Source organism: Ranitomeya variabilis, chromosome 1 (genome assembly GCF_051348905.1).
Source record: "Ranitomeya variabilis isolate aRanVar5 chromosome 1, aRanVar5.hap1, whole genome shotgun sequence".
NCBI classification, from domain to species: domain Eukaryota; kingdom Metazoa; phylum Chordata; class Amphibia; order Anura; family Dendrobatidae; genus Ranitomeya; species Ranitomeya variabilis.
This window is the reverse complement of record NC_135232.1, coordinates 925,072,414-925,091,952: the sequence shown is the minus strand read 5'-3', so window position 1 is coordinate 925,091,952 and position 19,539 is coordinate 925,072,414. Positions and strand designations below refer to the sequence as shown.

Here is a 19,539-nt window from a genome sequence, read left to right as displayed (position 1 = left end):
AAATGTTAGAATACATTGTGGAACTGAGTATGTTAAGGGAGGAAAATGCTTGTATCATACTAGATGTACATTTTGGCTAATCAAGGGGATGGTCTGCAGTGACAATGATCAGGTTTTACAGGTAGGTCATGTAATTTCTTAAGAAAAGGCAACTTACCGAGCCGTTACTGTTTCAGGTGGCATAACATCTGGCACATAGTGGACCAGTGGTGAGGTAAAATGGCCATCAAAAATCTTACAGTCAGTTTGTTCTTCAATCTAAATATCAGAAATATGAGATGTAACACCATACTAATGGAATGACCGGCCAAAGAATTCTAGCAGTAATTTGCCAACAGGATAGGCTGCCAGTTCAGGATAAGTCTTGTCATGACCCTAGGTTCTTTTGGAATGTGTCAGATGCCCTTACTTTAGGGTTTATTCTTCTCCACTATATAATACATGCAAATCTACCTAATCTTAATCCAAATTCACACTGAAGCAGATTTCCCATCACATACAATGTGATTCTACCCATCAATGACCGGACACAGTAACTGCCCAATACCGTCACATTAACAAGACTCAGTACACCAGTTACAGTTCATTGGGACTCATCAGGATTTCACACGTCACAGCTCAATTCATAATGGTAGCCATGACACGTGTCTGAACAGAGCCTAAAAGAGAAAAAAATTATTAATTTCTAAAAAGGGTTCTAGAAGGCAAACAGCATTACCGAGTCAATGTGCACTGGATAATCTTTTGGCACCAGGTTCTGGCATTTCTCTCTGTTTCCAATGATTTTTCTAAATTCGAATAGCCTTTTAACAGCAAAAAAAAAAAAAGTTGCAATGATATTACAGATAGACAGACGTCTTCAAAGCAAATAACTAGTGACAAAAATTGTCAATTCCACAAAATTCCCCAGCACTAATCTGCTTTTACTTTTAACAAACCTCAAAACAAATAATGTTATCAAATATGGTCCCACTTTTGCACATCTATTATCCATCAGGGCATGGTCACACATTGCGCTATTGTGTTTGTTTTTTTATTTGCTTTGTTTTTTAACACATAGAAAGAAAACACTTTTCGTGTGTAAAAAACACATAGCGTTTTCATGTCATGTTCAAATTGTTTTCTGCCATGTGGCTTTTTTTTTTTAAATAATGCAGCATGACAATTTTTTCGCCATTGAAATCAAAGAGACTTAGCCACACACAAAAAAACCCTCTCCCCCTGCCACCACCCCACAAAAAAGCCTAAAAAAAAAAAGAAAAAAAAAAAAAATCACCAAAACAAGCAGGTTTTCTACGTCAATATTCCAGGTAGAGTGTCTTTATCATGTAGAAAAAAAACAGATGTGTGAATATACCCTTAAAGGGAATCTGTCACCTCATTTTTCGCATATAAGCTGCGGCCATCACCATTAGGGTATGTGCACACGTCAGGATTTCTTGCAGAAATTTCCTGAAGAAAACCGGAAATTTTCTGCAAGAAATACGCATTTTTTTTTTTGCGTTTTTTTCCCGTTTTTTTTTTTCGCTTTTTTTTAGCATTTTGCAAGCGTAATTTTCTGCTAAAGTTTTCCAAGCGATCTGTAGCATCGCTTGGAAAACTGACTGACAGGTTGGTCACACTTGTCAAACATAGTGTTTGACAAGTGTGACCAACTTTTTACTATAGATGCTGCCTATGCAGCATCAATAGTAAAAAGATATAATGTAAAAATAATAAAAAAAATAAAAAAATGGTTATACTCACCTGCAGGAGTCCGTTCCTATAGATGCTGTGTGTGTTCAGGACCTTCGATGACGTCGCGGCTTGTGATTGGTCGCTGAGCGGTCACATGAGCGGTCACGCGACCAATCACAAGGCCGTGACGTCATCGCAGGTCCTGAACACAGACCATCTAAAGGAACGGAAGCGGCAGCATGCCTCCGGGGCCATCGAAGGCGAGTATATCACTATTTTTTATTTTAATTCTTTTTTTTTTACCAATTATATGGTGCCCAGTCCGTGGAGGAGAGTCTCCTACTTCCCGCATGGTGTGCACAGCCCCATGCGAGAAGTAAGCAGATCAATGCACTCCTAGGTGTGCGGAATCCCGCAATTCCGCATTTTTAATGAACATGTTGCTTTTTTTTCCGCGATGCGATTTTTTCGCGGAAAAAAATGCAACATTTGCACAAGAAATGCGGAATACACTGTAAATAATAGGAGGCATATGTAAGCGTTTTTTTCGTGTTTTTATCACGTTTTTATAGCGAAAAAAATGCGAAAAATACTGAACGTGTGCACATGGCCTCAGGGGCTTATCTACAGCATTCTGTAATGCTATAGATAAGCCCCCGATGTCACCTGAAAGATAAAAAAACAAATTAGATTATACTCACCTGGAGGAGCGGTCCGGTATGGTTCAGATCTGATGGACGCTGCGGTCCGGCGCCTCCCATCTTCATGTGATGACGTCCTCTTCCTTGCTTCTGTTGCGGCTCTTGCGCAGGCGTACTGATTTGCCCTGTTGAGGGCAGCGTAAAGTACTGCAGTGCGGAGCAAGAGCTGCGACAGAAGAGGGCGACATCGCATGAAGATGGGAGGCGCCGGACCCGAACCTGCGACGCCCATCGGACCTGGACCGCACCCTGGTGAGTATAATCTAACTTGTTTTCTTATCTTTCAGGTTACATCGGGGGCTTATCTACAGATTCCCTTTAAAGAGTAAAGGTACCGCCACATTAAGCGACGCTGCAGCGATATAGACAACGATGCTGATCGCTGCAGCGTCGCTGTTTCGTCGTTGTGTGGTCGCTGGAGAACTGTCACACAGACAGCTCTCCAGCGACCAACGATGCCGAAGTCCCCGGGTAACCAGGGTAAACATCGGGTTACTAAGCGCAGGGCCACGCTTAGTAACCCGATGTTTACCCTGGTTACCAGTGTAAATGTAAAAAAAACCAAACACTACATACTTACATTCCGGTGTCTGTCGGGTCCCCCGGCGTCCGCTTCCCTGCACTGTGTAAGCGCCGGCCCTAAAGCAGAGCGGTGACGTCACCCCTGCGCTCTGCTTTACGGCCGGCCGGCGCTGACACAGTGCAGGGAAGCAGATGCCGGGGGACCCGACAGACACCGGAATGTAAGTATGTAGTGTTTTTTTTTTTTTACATTTACACTGGTAACCAGGGTAAACATCGGGTTACTAAGCGCGGCCCTGCGCTTAGTAACCCGATGTTTACCCTGGTTACCAGTGAAGACATCGCTGAATCCGCGTCACACACACCGATTCAGCGATGTCAGCGGGTGATCCAGCGACGAAATAAGGTGCTGGCCTTCTAGCTCCGACCAACGATGTCACAGCAGGATCCTGATCGCTGCTGCGTGTCAAACACAACGATATCGCTATCCAGGACGCTGCAACGTCACGGATCGCTATCGTTGTTAAGTTGTTCAGTGTGAAGGTACCTTTACTGTTGTTCTAATCAGCAGCAGCCGCCATCTCCTACCTCAGTAATAAGACGGTCTTTCCTCACTGAACACAGATTTTACCTTAGAACCTAGAATTTTGATAATGACGGATCAGTTCTGGCAGAGACAGAAGCAGATTTCTCTGATAAGATATTACAAAGTTGCTTATTTTCATGTGTACGGTTGATTTATGAAATACAGATTAAAACGACGGTTAAGTTCTTGCTGTTTTTTTACCATTTAAAACAATTAAATTGATTAAAAAATAGAAATGGATTGGTTTAATGGATGCAGTCATAGCCTCAAGGGTTGTTTTTTCACCAGCGATCATGAGAATAGAAGCTATAAAACCTCACTCAATGGAGCCAATGTATACAGTGGCATGTAAAAATTTGAGCACCCCTCGTCAAAATTACTGATATTGTGAACAGTTAAGCAACTTGAAGATGAAATGATCTCTAAAAGGGCTAAAGGTAAAAATGTCACTTTTCCTTCGTATTTTAAGCAAAAAAAACAACCAAATATATTATTCATCTTTTACATTTTAAGAATTACAAAAAGGAAAATGAGTTTATGCAAAACTTTGGGCACCCTGTATGGTTAGTACCTAGTAGTACCTCCTTTTCAAAGTAACACAGCTTGTAAATGCTTTTTGTAGCCAGCCAAGTGTCTTTCTATGCTTGTTTGAGGGATTTTCATCCATTCTTCTATGGAAAATTCTTCCAGTTCTGTTGGATTCCTGGGTCGTCTTGCATACACTGCTATTTTGAGGTCTAGCCACAGATTTTCAATGATGTTCAGATCAGGGGACTGTAAGGGCCATTGTAAAATCTTTAGCTTGCACCTTTTGAGATCTTCCATTGTGGATTTTGATGTATATTTGGGATCATTATTCATTTGTAGACGCCATCCTGTTTTCAACTTCAGCTTTTTTACAGGTGGTGTTATGTTTGCATCAAGAAGTTGTTGAAATTTCGTTGAATCCATTATTCGTTCTACCTGTGAAATGTTTCACGTGCCATTGGCTGCAACAGGCTTGTTTAGATGTTCTTTGCATACTTCTGACAATGAATTATATGGCGAGTACGCAGGAGAGGTTTTCTTTTGAGGACTCTCCCTAGAAGGCCATATTTGTGCAGGTGTGTCTGAACAGTAGAACAATGTACTACAACTCCAGAGTCTGCTAAATCGTTCTGAAGGTCTTTTGCGGTCAAACTGAGGAAAGGGCAACTTGAAAAAGCTTTGCTATCTTCTTACAGGAATCTCCTACTTTGCGGGTCTCCACCAGTTTTATTTTCAGAGTGCTAGGCAGCTGCTTAGAAGACCTCATGGATTCTGTTTTTTGACACGAGGTTAGAGGCGGCTGGGTTTTTATAAAGCTGGGAAATTTGCATCACCTATCTTTCCTAATGATGATAGTGAACAAGCCATAACCCTAACAGGGTAAGTAAAGTCTGAAACCTTGGTCAAAGTTAGCAGAGCACACAAATCTCCAGGGGTGCCCAAACGTTTGCAACGACCCATTTTCCTTTTTGTAATTTTAGATAGATATTTTTTTGCCTAAAAGACAAAGGAAACATGAATTCTTTAACTTTAGGCCGTTTAAAAATCATTTCATCTTCAACTTGTTTAACGGTTGACAATAACAGTAATTTTGATCAGGGGTGCCCAAAGTTTTACATGCCACTGTACAAGCTCAACCTCCGGTCACTATCGATGAGACTGGCAGACACAGCCAAGCATTGTACTATGGTTTTACCGATGGCCCAATAGACAATTTAATGAAGTGAGCATGTGCACCTTTGCCCCATTCAAAATGGGACTGTGCAGAGTCCATTCTCAATCTGTGGGGGCCCAGCAATTAGCAAGTGAGCCACTATCCTAAACAAATGGTTTAAAACAAAGGTTCAAGCTCAAAGCATTTCTTATGTTGCTAGCTGAAAAGCTGCAGAAGATAAAATATAACATTCAAAGTCTAGTAAGTGATCACTGATAATACTATTCAGTTCCTTACTGCCATCGTGTAAACTTTAGAGCTAAAATGTATAAATCACATGTAGGGAGAAATCAAACTTTACTGTATATTCCCATAGACGTACTGTTTCAAGTCTTCTGGTTTGCCCCATCCTCGGATGAAAAATTTAGTAAGGAGTAACCGCCTGTAGAGAACATCCAGTTTACTCAATCCCATTTGTATAATTCACATCTGAAAATTAATCAGAAAAGACATTTATAGTCACTGACTAGCCATAAACAGACATCTGAATGATCCCTAGCAGCAAGGCCACACAGCGTAGTTTTGCAGAAAGAAAACATGGTTTTGACATTGCAATTGTGAAATCATAACCAAAATGTAATAAACCATCTGTAATAACATCACTGATTATCCTGAAAGCTGCTGCATTAGTTAGCAATGCACCTGACTGGCTCTCCTATACCGATATTGACTGGTCTGTATGCCAAGATGAAAACCTTCAGCAAAGATGCCACCAGAATGATATGGGGAAAAGTATTAAAAAACAAAACCAAACCACCACATTAGTTCTCACTCCACTTGATACTCCGCTATTCACAAATCTTTGGGCAGTGTGCTTAAGACTCACGCGGACCTCACACTGCCCAATGTTAGTACATAGTGCCTAGTCCTGTCCGTTTTGTGGACGAGGCAATGCTAGTTTCAGATGCAATCATAGAGATCATGGAGCTGCACGTGGACATGACAGGCCCTAGTATTAACCGTTCATGGGAACTCTGCCTAAGAGAAGAAAACAAATCATTAGTTCCTAGTAATATACTAATACCTAAACAGCCATTTAGGAGTCCTCCTCCACATTTAAGCTTTCTTTTTTCTTTCTAAATAAATGTGCTTAAAAAAGTATCAGAAGAAACATTTTTTCTAAAAGATGATTCAGAGGTAAAAAACAAAAATGGAACAAAGTACAGATTTTTATTCTTCTATAAGCATTAGTCTTGATTACAGGAATAGTGTAATTGGATGTCTGCGTATGTACAGCACATAAATCAGCCCATTTAAAGGGGGTTGTCCACTACTATGACAACCCCTTCTTAAACTAAAGGTTATGCCCCGATAAAATAATAAAGTCCACAGTCACCCTCTTGTGCCGCCACTCGCTCTCCCCGGGGGTGTGATGAGGTATTGTGACACGTGACGCCGGCACCCAATCAGCACTGACGTCACTGTCTCCACCTTTGGACAAAGCAAACATGACGAGGAAGTCCGGGCTGCAGCTGCGCTCTGACTTCCTCTTCATGCTCAGTGTGTTTGAAGGCGGAGACAGTGACATCAGTGCTGATTGGGCGCCGGCGTCACGTGTCACAACACCGCATCACAGCCCTGGGGAAAGTGAGCAACAACACCGCGGGAGCGGGCTTCATTACTTTATTGGGGATGAGCATTTGGTTTAAGAAGGGGCTGTCATAGTTGTGAATAACCCCTTAAGCATCGTCTAAGGCCTCATTCAGGTGGCTGTGTTCCATCAGTGTTTTCCACGGAAAGAACATCTACCCATTACAGTATATGGGGATGTTCATAGTTTTGATTGCAGAAAAATAGAATTATTCTTACCGTTAATTCGGTTTCTAGGAACCTTCCACGACGGCATATGGAGGTTGCCTCTTTGCCCTAATGGGGAACAGGAAATGGAGAGGTTAAAAGGCCCTCCCACCTCCCTCTCACCAGTGACTTATAACTGAAAACCATAGCACCGGTTTACCTTGAATCCCAGATTTAAATCCAGGAGTATAGGGAGGGAACTAGCGCCGTCGTGGAAGGTTCCTAGAAACCGAATTAACGGTAAGAATAATTCTATTTTCTCTAGTCACCTTCCACGACGGCATATGGAGGAATACCAACTGATTGGCGCTAGGGAGGGACAACGGCCTGGAGTACTTTCCGGCCGAAGGCTAAATCCTTGTTGGGCATTACATCCAATCTGTAATGCCTGGAGAAAGTATGCAATGAAGACCATGTGGCTGCCCTGCAGATTTGCTCCGCTGATGCACCTGCTCTTTCTGCCCAGGAGACTGAGGTTGATCTAGTCGAATGAGCCTTGATTCCCACTGGAGGAGTTTTGTCTTGAGCAAGGTATGCTTCCGCTATTGCTTTCTTTATCCAGTTGGCAATAGTACTTTTGGCTACCTTTTTTCCCTTATTTTGTCCTGATGGATGGATAAATAGATTGTGGTCAATTCTGTAAGAACTGGTTTGTTCTAAGTAAAACAATACAGTGCGCCTGACATCCAGCATATGGAATCTCTCTTCTTTGGAATTTGCAGGATTTTGGCAAAAAGAAGGTAGAATAATTTCCTGGGAGCGGTGGAAGTCCGATACGACCTTTGGAAGAAAGGAAGGGTCTAGGCGCAGTACTATAGAGTCATCTCGAATGGTTAGGTATGGTTCTCTTATTGAGAGAGCTTGTAATTCTCCCACCCTCCTTGCTGATGTAATAGCCACTAGAAAAATTGTTTTGTAGATTAAGTTTTTCTGGGAGCAGGAGGATAATGGTTCGAAGGGGGGACCTGTAAGCCCCTGTAATACTAGGTTGAGATCCCACAGTGGTACTGTTATTTGCTTCTTAGGGTTCATTCTGGAAGCTGATATCATGAATCTCTTGATCCAGCGATGATTTGCCAGATCCTGATCAAATATTGAACTGAGGGCGGACACCTGGACTTTTAAGGTGCTAGGCCTGAGGCCTATTTCTAAGCCCTTTTGCAAAAAGTCTAGAATTTTTGAAATATTCGGGTTGAAGGGATCCGGCACCTCAGGAAGACAGAAGGATGAGAATTTCTTCCAGATTTTATTATATATTGCAATGGTTACAGGTTTCCTAGATTTTTGAAGTGTGGAAACCACTGCTTCTGATAGTCCTCTGGCTCTTAATATTTGGGCTTCAGTAGCCATGCCGCCAGATTCCACTTGTGGGCATCTAGGAGATGGATTGGTCCTTGAGAAAGAAGGTCTTCTTCTATCGGAAAGTGGAGCGGCCCATCCACCTGAAGGTCCACTATCAGGTTGTACCAACTCCTCTTGGGCCACAGTGGAGCTACCAATATGGTAGGCGTTTGTTCTTCTCGCACTTTCTGTAAGACTTTCGCCAGTATTGGGATTGGTGGAAACACATAAGCCAGCCGAAAATTCCACTTCTGGACCAGTGCATCCACTCCTTTGGAGCCGTCCCTGGGGTTCAGAGAGAAGAATGCTTCGACTTTCGCATTTCGGCTGGATGCAAAGAGGTCGATTTCTGGGAGACCCCATTTGTTCACCAGCATCTCGAAGCTTCGGTTGCTCAGGCACCATTCCCCCGGATGTATGTCTTGGCGACTTAGATAGTCTGCCTGAATGTTGGACGAGCCTTTCAGGTGAACCGCTGTCAGAGATAAGAGATGTCTTTCTGCCCAGGAGCATATCCGGGCAGATATATTCTTCAGGGAATTGTTTTTTGAACTGCCCTGATGTCTGATGTGGGCCACCGTGGTCACATTGTCCGAATATATCCGAACGTGATGTCCCTTGATCAGATGACCTCCTACTAGTAGGGCTTCTTCTACAGCTTTTAGCTCTCTGTAGTTGGAAGATTTCTTGCTTGTTGACTGGTCCCAGAGACCTTGGAAAGGGGTGTGATTTATCATGGCCCCCCAGCCTCTCTGGCTGGCGTCCGTTGTTACTGTGGTCAGTGGGACTTGCGTCCAGCTGACCCCTTTTTGTAAATTTTTTGGGGACATCCACCATGCCAGGGAGGCCTTGACACGACCTGGTGTGTACAATCTCTTGTTTAAAGAACTGGGATGACCGTCCCAATTCTGCAAGATATGTGCCTGAAGAATTCTGGAATGGGCCTGGGCCCATGGTACCGATTGAATGCAGGCTGTCATCGAGCCTACAAGAGACATGCCTTCTCTGATTGTAGGGGATCTGGTGTCCCTGAACGTTTTGACCTTTGATAAAAGGGTTTGACGGTGTTCCACTGGGAGGAAGGACATTTGTCTTGCCGAGTCCAGGAGAACTCCCAGGAATTTCCTGCATTTGGAGGGTCGTAGGTGAGATTTTTCCAGATTCGGCACCCATCCAAGAGATGTCAGTATCTCGAGAGTATTGGATACATGAGACTCCAGGGCCTGTTTGGAAGGAGCTATTATCAGAAGGTCGTCTAGGTACGGCACTATACAGACGCCTTGCTTCCGGATAAAGGAGACTACCTCCCCCATTATTTTGGAAAATACCCTTGGAGCCGAGGAAATTCCGAATGGGAGGACGTTGAATTGATAGTGCTCTATCAGACGCCCTCTCTGCACAGCGAATTTGAGGTATTGGCGATGTCTCTGGTGAATGGGGATGTGAAAGTAGGCATCTTTCAGATCGAGAGTGGCCATGAAGGAGTGTGGACCTATCAAGGGGATGGCATTCTTCACTGATTCCATCTTGAATCTTCGGTACTTTATATGCCGATTGAGATTCTTTAGATTTATAATGACACGGGACTCGCCCGATGGCTTGGGAACCAGAAATAAGCGAGAGTAGTGGCCGCGATCCCTCTCCGATTCTGGTATCTGGGATATCGCACCTGACATCTTTAAGGCTCTGAGACCGTACGCCAAATTTGACTGATCTTTCAGGGAGGGTAGGGAGGTGACTTTTAGACCCCGTGGGGGGGAGGAAATGAATTCTATTAGGAGACCCTCTTTGATGACATTGAGGATCCAGGGGCAAGAGGTGATGTTTTGCCACTGGGAGTAAAATTTTGAAAGTCTCCCCCCCACTGGATCGAAGTCACCGTTTCTCCTGTTGAGACTGCTGCTGCTGTTGTTGAGGGATGAGGATGTTTCTCCCCCCTCCCTTCGGGTAACTCCACCTCCCAGACTTGCCTTTCCCTCTCTGAGAGGTTTGGGCCTGAAAGGGACGAAAAAACTTCTTTTTGGGAGTTTTTTGTTCTGGGAGGGCTTTCTTTTTATCGGTTGCTTTCTCCAAGATGTCATCAAGAGAAGGCCCGAAGACGTAGTTACCTTTAAATGGTATGGCGCATAACTTGGCTTTGGAGGTGATATCACCAGACCACATTTTTAACCACAGCGCCCTTCTGGCCGAGTTAGTCTGTACTAACGACCTTGCAGCAATTCTGATAGTTTCCATCGAAGAATCTGCTAGGAAACCCGTGGCTCTAAGGAGACTAGGAAGGGAGTCTAATAATTCAGCTCTTGAAGTGCCCTGGGATATGTGAGACTCCAGTTCACCTATCCAGCGGAATAGAGCTCTAGCCACGCATGTTGATGCGATATTAGCTTTGAGGGCTACCGAGGAGGTCTCCCATGATTTCTTTAATAGACTCTCAATCTTCCTGTCCATCGGATCCTTTAATTGCGACGAGTCTTCAAATGGAAGAGCCGTTCTTTTAGCCACTCTTGCCACCTGAGAGTCAACTTTAGGGACATCCCATTTGGTCATTTCGCCTTCTAAGGGGAATCTACGCTTCATCTCGGATGGAGTACTGAGGCGTTTTTCAGGTAATTCCCACTCTTGGTCAATCATATCAGAAATATTCTGGTGGATTGGAAACCCCACCCGTTTACCCTTAGTTATGCCACCAAACATCTGGTCCTGTATGGACTGAGGTTCTGGCTCCTCCTCCAGCCCCATAGTACTGCGTACTGCGGCTACTAAGTCCTCAATCCAGTCAGAAGAAAAGAGATATTTTCTGGCCTCAGATGAAATAGAGGATGCAGATTCCTCCTGACGACCTGAGGATGAGGCATAAGAGAGGTCTGACTCAGATTCAGAATCCTCTTCCTGGATCTTCCTTTTTTTGGCTGGAGAGGGTGGCGGAGGGGGTGGCGGAGGGGTTGGAGGGGTAAAGGCTGCTAGGGAGGATTGCACCTCTTGCTTGACCAGGGACCGGATTTCCTCTAGCAAAGAAGGTTGCTCTGCCCTGACAACTTTGTCAGTACAGGTCCTGCAGAGTTTTTTCTCCCATGAAGGTGGCAGCTTAATATTACAGATGGCACACTTCTTTTTAACAGTAGTTTTGGGGGTAGACCTTTCTCCCTGCAATGAGAGGGGAGAGAGAGAGTGACCAAGGATACCCCAAATTACTATCTAAGGACCCCTGTCCCTGCGGCACTTACTGTGGCAGGGGCAGCGCTGGGCTCTGCAAGCGCAGGGCAGGTAACGCTCTCCATGACAGGAACAGTCTTACCTGCGACGTTTTCTGGCAGGTTTTATACACAGTGGTATGCACCTGCCCCCAGCGATGTGGATACACCTCTTCCCCTCCATGGTCCAGCGTGGAGGACGCCGTCCTGCACGAGACACCGCCGGCGGAAGTGCCTCCAGGGAGCGCAGAAAGGACCGGAAGTGACGCGCGCGATCACTTCCGGGTTGCCAGCAGCGTGTTGGAGGGGAAGAGACCGGAGAGCTCCAGGAGGACTCCGGTCAGGAAACACTAGCCTGCTTTGCCCTCACGGGGGCGCGGGAAGGCTAGGCACAGGTCCCGAGGACACCGCAGCGTGGTGCGACGGGAGCAGCATAAGAGGGGAGGTAAGATACGACCCCATGCTGCCCGGTTACACACAAGCCGACGCTTGTTAGATGCAGCAGTCACCGGCCACCACTGCATACGAGAGTAAACCTCTCCTGTCCCATGGGGAACAGGAAAGACACTGGTGAGAGGGAGGTGGGAGGGCCTTTTAACCTCTCCATTTCCTGTTCCCCATTAGGGCAAAGAGGCAACCTCCATATGCCGTCGTGGAAGGTGACTAGAGAAAAAAGGCTAAGAATATGGACACACAGCACAGTTTCATCACTTCTAAAAAAATGTTTTTCCAGAAACAGTTTTGTTTTTACAGCAGAACCCAAATGTAATAAGCCAATCAACGAAGATCATCTGTGTGACTGACCCTGCATTCAGGACATGAACTGTCAAAACCATGCCTGTCTATATAAAAACTGCATGCAGCTGTGGATTGATCAAAACGCCACTGTGCCCCAAGTCTAAACACAAATACCTAAAAATCCATTTATACAGAATGGCCCAGTAGCACGCAACCACTGTGTAGACTTGCACTGACTGGCAGTCGCCTGAATGCCTGCTTAGATGGACAGCACAAAACAGACGATGTGCACTGAGCGACGTCTACTAGGCAATACAGTGCACATAGCCTGCTGTTCTCAGCTGTGCCAGGACTGTTCACAGCGGACAATGCACCGCCATGAACAATTATACTTTAGGCCACGGTCAGTATTTGGTCAGTATTTTACATCAGTAATTGTAAGCCAAAACCAGGAGTGGGTGATAAATACAGAAGTAGTGACGTGTTTCTATTATACTTTTCCTCTGATGGTTCCCCTCCTGATTTTGGCTTACAAATACTGATATAAAATACTGACAAAATACCTAATGTGTGAACTTGGCCCTATACTGCTAAAAAAAAGTTCATTTCACTTGAACAAGTGTTTTGCTCGTTCACACGTCAAACTCATTGTGAAACAAGCGTTTTAAACAACACTCATTCACGAGTATCATGCAGTGTACAGACCCCCTAATCCAATCCACAAGACTAAATGAGCCCCTTGTTGCTGAGGTTATCACATTTGCCAAGATAGGAATCAATTCATGCAATAAGAAATTGCAGCACTCGCCAATATGTAAAAAATTCTGTAGACTTTATTTCAAAACATTAAAAAAAAAAAAACCAGCCGAAAGGCATAAAGAATGCTAAATTATATGGAAAACAACCGTGCTGCTGAACAAGTGCCTCTTCCTGCTCAGTGCGCCAACACTGCGATTCTGCACTTAAAACATAAAATTGTGTTTTTTCAGCTCCCCATACAATCCTGAAGTGAAAATGCACCAAAATACACACAAGTCAGGAGCATCACTGACAGCACTGTGTCTTCATCCTATCACAGCCACTTTGCTGGAACTATTAAATGCTGTGGATTCTCTGTACAAATAAAAGTAGCATTTATGCCAAGTGGGAACATGTCATAGAAAATGTATTTATACATTTAAATGCTGCAATACAAACAACTGCCTTTTTACATTCTTGTTTTCTAAAGTAAAATCTACACAAAAAAAACACGCAGAGTCAACAGTGTTTTTAAAAGCACGGTGGGAGGAAGTTTTCGTGAAATCACTTCTACTTTGAATGCTTAGGTCGCGTTCACACAATGTGTTCCTGATTCAATTTGTACTGCCATGGTTACCTGAAAAAAAAAATTTTTAAAAGTGCAGCGTTTTTACAACATTTTCAAGTAATTTCTACAAACAAACATCAGGAACTCATTGTGTAGCACGACCTTATCTGTACAAAAAACTGCAGCTTTTACGCTAGGTGGGAACATGGCCACTGGGTTCCTGAATAAAGAACATTCCTGACTATAGAATAAAAGCAGGGGAAACAATGAAACCCTGGTCGCACACCGAGGACACACGTCACGAGGCTGTACACCCCGCACCTATGTGACAGCAGACAGACGGCTCACTACTAAGGGAAAGCAGAACGGATTCCTATTTTCTTCCATCCATCACACCCAGTTTGTGGCGCACAAGTCCTCACATGCAAGCAGTCAGAAATACTGTGACCTTGACATTTCACCCAGTTCCCAGTCTCCTCCCTCTGCACAGCCCATCTATGGCCGCAGCCCAGGCAGTGATCACAGACTTGTGGAAAAGCTTACAGGGCAAGCAGACACTGCAGGTTTACAGCACAAGAAACAGACGTTGGAACGCTCAAAGTAGCTGTTCTGTAATGGAAGCAGAGAATCTACTGTGGGCCCTAAATGTGAGCAGAAGTGCAGCATAAGGCCGGTTTCACACGTCAGTGATTCCGGTACGTGAGGTGACAGTTTCCTCACGTACCGGAGACACTGACACACGTAGACCCATAAAAATCAATGCATCTGTGCAGATGTCATTGATATTTTGCGGACCGTGTCTCCGTGTGCCAAACACGGAGACATGTCAGTGTTCGTGGGAGCGCACGTTTTACACGGACCCAATAGAGTCAATGGGTCCGCGTAAAACACGGACCTCACACGGACATTCTCCGTCTGGGGTCCGTGTGCGTGCAGGAGACAGCGCTACAGTAAGCGCTGTCCCCCCCACATGGTGCTGAAGCCGGTATTCATATCTTCCCTGTAGCAGCGTTTGCTATAGAGAAAATATGAAGAATAGTGTTAAAAATAAAGATCCATGTGTCCGCCGCCCCCCCACCCCCTGTGCGCCCCCCCGCTGGTCAGAAAATACTCACCCGCTCCCTCGCTGCTTCCTGGTCTGGCCGCGCCTCCTACTGTATGCGGTCACGTGGGGCCGATCATTTACAATCATGAATAGTCGGCTCCGCCCCTATGGGAGGTGGAGCCACATATTCATGACTGTAAATGATCGGGCCCACGTGACCGCATGCAGGAGAAGCCGCGGCCAGACCAGGAAGCAGCGAGGGAGCGGGTGAGTATTTTCTGACCAGCGGGGGGGCGCACAGGGGGTGGGGGGGCGGCGGACACATGGATCTTTATTTTAAACACTATTCTTCATATTTTCTCTATAGCAAACGCTGCTACAGGGAAGATATGAATCGCAGCTTCAGCACCATGCAGAGTGGGTACCACACGCTCCGTGTGGTACCCACTCGCCATACGGGCGGCACACGTGTGCCGCACGTATGGCCTCCGTGAGTTCCCAGGCACACGGACACGGATAACTCCGGTACCGATTTATTCCGGTACCGGAATTATCTGGACGTGTGGGACAGCCCTAATACAGGTGCATGGGGTCACGTCACACTGCGACCCATAGGTTACCATCAGCAGCACACACACACAGCTGGAGGGTTGTGACTTGCTTATCACGGTTGCTCGACCCCATTCACCTGCATATGGCTCCACAGAGCGATCGGTGGGTGCGAGACCTGTCGTAGCCAAAAATCGCCATATACCTCAACCTACAGATGAACAACAGATAAGTCAGCACTGCTGCAATAAACAGATAAAATGTATCTGCATCCAATTATTAGGGCATTTATGAAGCACTCCCATGAAAACAAAACAAAAAAAAAACAGATGACTAAATGAGGCCTAGGGATAGTCAATAGACTACAATGAAGGACACAGTAACAACCTATCAAAGGAGTTTTCTGCCAATTAACATTTATCACCACCAAAGGGAGAAATGTCACATTAGGGAGAGACCCCCTGGTACCCTCAAAAGACACAATCTAGACGGGCGGAGACATCGACACTCACTGTCCCATCAGCATAGTACAGTCTGTCGCAGTGGTACAGACATGTGACAGACGGAGCCAATCATTGGCTGCAGTGATAAAGCGTTGGCCAGAGCTGGGGCTTGTGATTGGCTGCAGCAATCACACGACCACCTAGCTGGTGACAGCGCTGGAGGAGCGGCGAGGGCATCATAATGTCGAATTTATTTTAAGGGTCAGTTATGTTTCTAATTTTTCATGTAAAGAAAAACAAAAAGCCCAGAGTGAACACAGCCTAATATGACAGTGGCCTCAGTAAGAAAAATGATTTTGGCTTCAATGGAATAATGATCCCCGAACGTTTTAAGTGATCCATTCACTGCAAAAGGTCAGTCCTGCTAAGGGGACGACAATGGAAAATGTGTTCTCCCCCCACAGCTGGACCAGTGCGCATCCTCCCCTCACATATCCATCTAGCTCAGCCGGACCAGTGCATCCACACACACACACACCTAGCTCAGCTGGACCAGTGCATCCTCCACACACACACCCACCTAGCTCAGCCGGACCAGTGCATCCTCCACACACACACCCACCTAGCTCAGCCGGACCAGTGCATCCTTCACACACACCCACCTAGCTCAGCTGGACCAGTGCATATACACACACACACACACACACACACACCTAGCTCAGCCGGACCAGTGCATCCTTCACACACACACCTAGCTCAGCCGGACCAGTGCATCCTCCACACACACACACACACCTAGCTCAGCTGGACCAGTGCATCCTCCACACACACACCCACCTAGCTCAGCTGGACCAGTGCATATACACACACACACACACACACACACACCTAGCTCAGCCGGACCAGTGCATCCTTCACACACACACCTAGCTCAGCCGGACCAGTGCATCCTCCACACACACACACACACCTAGCTCAGCTGGACCAGTGCATCCTCCACACACACACCCACCTAGCTCAGCCGGACCAGTGCATCCTCCACACACACACACACCTAGCTCAGCCGGACCAGTGCATCCTCCACAAACACACACCTAGCTCAGCCGGACCAGTGCATCCTTCACACACACACACCTAGCTCAGCCGGACCAGTGCATCCTCCACACACACACACCTAGCTCAGCCGGACCAGTGCATCCTCCACACACACACACACCTAGCTCAGCCGGACCAGTGCATCCTCCACACACACACACACCTAGCTCAGCCGGACCAGTGCATCCTCCACAAACACACACCTAGCTCAGCCGGACCAGTGCATCCTCCACACACACACACACCTAGCTCAGCCGGACCAGTGCATCCTCCACACACACACACCTAGCTCAGCAGGACCAGTGCATCCTCCACACACACCTAGCTCACCTGGACCAGTGCATCCTCCACACACAAACCCACCTAGCTCAGCCGGACCAGTGCATCCTCCACACACACCTAGCTCAGCTGGACCAGTGCATCCTCCACACACACCTAGCTCAGCTGGACCAGTGCATCCTCCACACACACCTAGCTCAGCTGGACCAGTGCATCCTCCACACACACCTAGCTCAGCTGGACCAGTGCATCCTCCACACACACCTAGCTCAGCTGGACCAGTGCATCCTCCACACACACACCTAGCTCAGCTGGACCAGTGCATCCTCCACACACACCTAGCTCAGCTGGACCAGTGCATCCTCCACACACACACACACACACACACACACACACACACCTAGCTCAGCCGGACCAGTGCATCCTCCACACACACCTAGCTCACCTGGACCAGTGCATCCTCCACACACAAACCCACCTAGCTCAGCCGGACCAGTGCATCCTCCACACACACCTAGCTCCGCTGGACCAGTGCATCCTCCACACACACCTAGCTCCGCTGGACCAGTGCATCCTCCACACACACACACACACACACACCTAGCTCAGCTGGACCAGTGCATCCTCCACTCACACACACACCTAGCTCAGCCGGACCAGTGCATCCTCCACACACACACCCCCACCTAGCTTCGCTGGACAAGTGCATCCTCCACATACACACCCACCTAGCTCAGCTGGACCAGTGCATCCTGCACACACACTCCTCGCTCCGCTGGACCAGTGCATCCTCCACTCACACACACCTAGCTCAGCTGGACCAGTGCATCCTCCACACACACCTAGCTCCGCTGGACAAGTGCATCCTCCACATACACACCCACCTAGCTCAGCTGGACCAGTGCATCCTGCACACACACACCTCGCTCCGCTGGACCAGTGCATCCTCCACACACACACCTAGCTCAGCTGGACCAGTAAATCCTCCACTCACACACACCTAGCTCAGCTGGACCAGTGCATCCTCCACTCACACACACACCTAGCTCAGCCGGACCAGTGCATCCTCCACACACACACCTAGCTCCGTTGGATCAGTGCATCCTACACACACCTAGCTCCGCTGGACCAGTGTATCCTCCCCTCACACATCCACGTAGCTCAGCTGGAACAGTGCATCCTTCCCCAGTTCACACACATGCCTAGACCCGCTGGACCAGTGCATCCTCCCCCCACACATCCACCTAGCCCCGCTGGACCAGTGCATCCTCCCCCCACACATCCACCTAGCCCCGCTGGACCAGTGCATCCTCCCCTCACACACATCTAGCTTTGCTGGACCGATGCATCCTCCCCCATACACCCACCTCCGCTGGACCGCTGCCTCCCCACACCCACCTCCGCTGCGGTGATGCCTAAGTCTACGTTCACATTTGCGGTCTGCGCCGCAGCGTCGGGCGCCGCAGCATGCGTCATGCGCCCCTATATTTAACATGGGGGCGCATGGACATGCGTTGCACTTGCGTTTTGCGACGCATGCGTCATTCCGGACGCAGCAAGTTGCATTTTTGCTGCGTCCAAAATCAACCAAAAAACTTCGCAAAACGCAGTGTTGTGCATGCGTTTTGGTGCGTTTTTGTTTGCGTTGTGCGTTGCGTCGCCGACGCTGCGGCGCACAACGCAAATGTGAACGTAGCCTAAGCACTACAGAGTACAGCAGCAGCTGGCACACAGGGTGGCCGTTGCTGGCTGTGGTGAGCATTACCAAATGATTACCTGGGTACTATTCTATGAGCCGGCAATGCCACTACAGACCCACCTGGCCCTGGTTGGAGCTGACCACGAGTACATGTCAGGGCACAGGGGAGGCAATGCGCCTCCACACCAGCTGATGCCTCCCAGGGGATAACAGTGACCCCCAGAGCGGGAAGGTGACAGAACTAGACAGCAAAGCGGCTGCCATGCTGAGCGGCGCCCGACACTGAGGGGCACAGCACGTACTCACACGATACTCGGGAAGGGGCCGGGCGGGCAGGAGCCGCGGTGCCGGCAGGAGGCGCCTCTGACACAGCAGCTCACTCACTGGAACGTCGACTCCCCGGGAGTGGGCGGGGACATGACGTCATTCAGCGCATGTGCTTTGCTAATTAGACGCTTGTGTTGGATTGGGAACCGAATCCGTCTACCCGTATATACACATACATGTGGGAGCGGACTGCACGGCGCTGACAATGCACGGCAGTGTAGGAGCTAACTGTAGGTTTATCTTTTTACAACAGCTGACGAACACGGCGGTGTACGGCACCGGACAAGCCTTGCACCGTGTGTCTGTCGGTGTTGTCCACGGTAACGGGCGGAAGCATTCATAAAGTCACCTGAAAGAGGAGCGAGCAGTCACGTGCAAGGCGCTTGTCATATTATTAGGCGGGAAACTTGAGCCGCTCACTCACACTCGGCCTCTTTCACACTTCCGTCTTTCAGCTCCCGTCACAATCCGTCGATTTTTGAGAATGCAGGATCCTGTATTT

General features: G+C 47.4%; 1 protein-coding gene across 5 annotated transcripts in view; it reads right to left on the bottom strand.

Moving 5' to 3' along the window:
* ABHD18 (abhydrolase domain containing 18) overlaps window positions 1-19,174 on the bottom strand; it is a 57,501-nt gene extending 38,327 nt beyond the window's left edge. The window contains exons 1-4 of one of the 5 annotated variants that reach the window (XM_077279118.1): window positions 19,017-19,174; window positions 5,529-5,656; window positions 719-803; window positions 158-258 (exon numbers count right to left, since the gene is read on the bottom strand). In XM_077279118.1, the coding sequence (XP_077135233.1) occupies window positions 158-258; window positions 719-803; window positions 5,529-5,641 (299 nt within the window). In that variant the 5' untranslated portion in view covers window positions 5,642-5,656; window positions 19,017-19,174. Of the gene's footprint in view, window positions 1-157; window positions 259-718; window positions 804-5,528; window positions 5,657-13,921; window positions 13,990-18,830; window positions 18,850-19,016 lie in introns of those variants that run through there. The other 4 variants (XM_077279116.1, XM_077279113.1, XM_077279117.1 and 1 more) reach the window with 4 other exon arrangements.
* Between the last annotated feature and the right edge of the window lie 365 nt (window positions 19,175-19,539).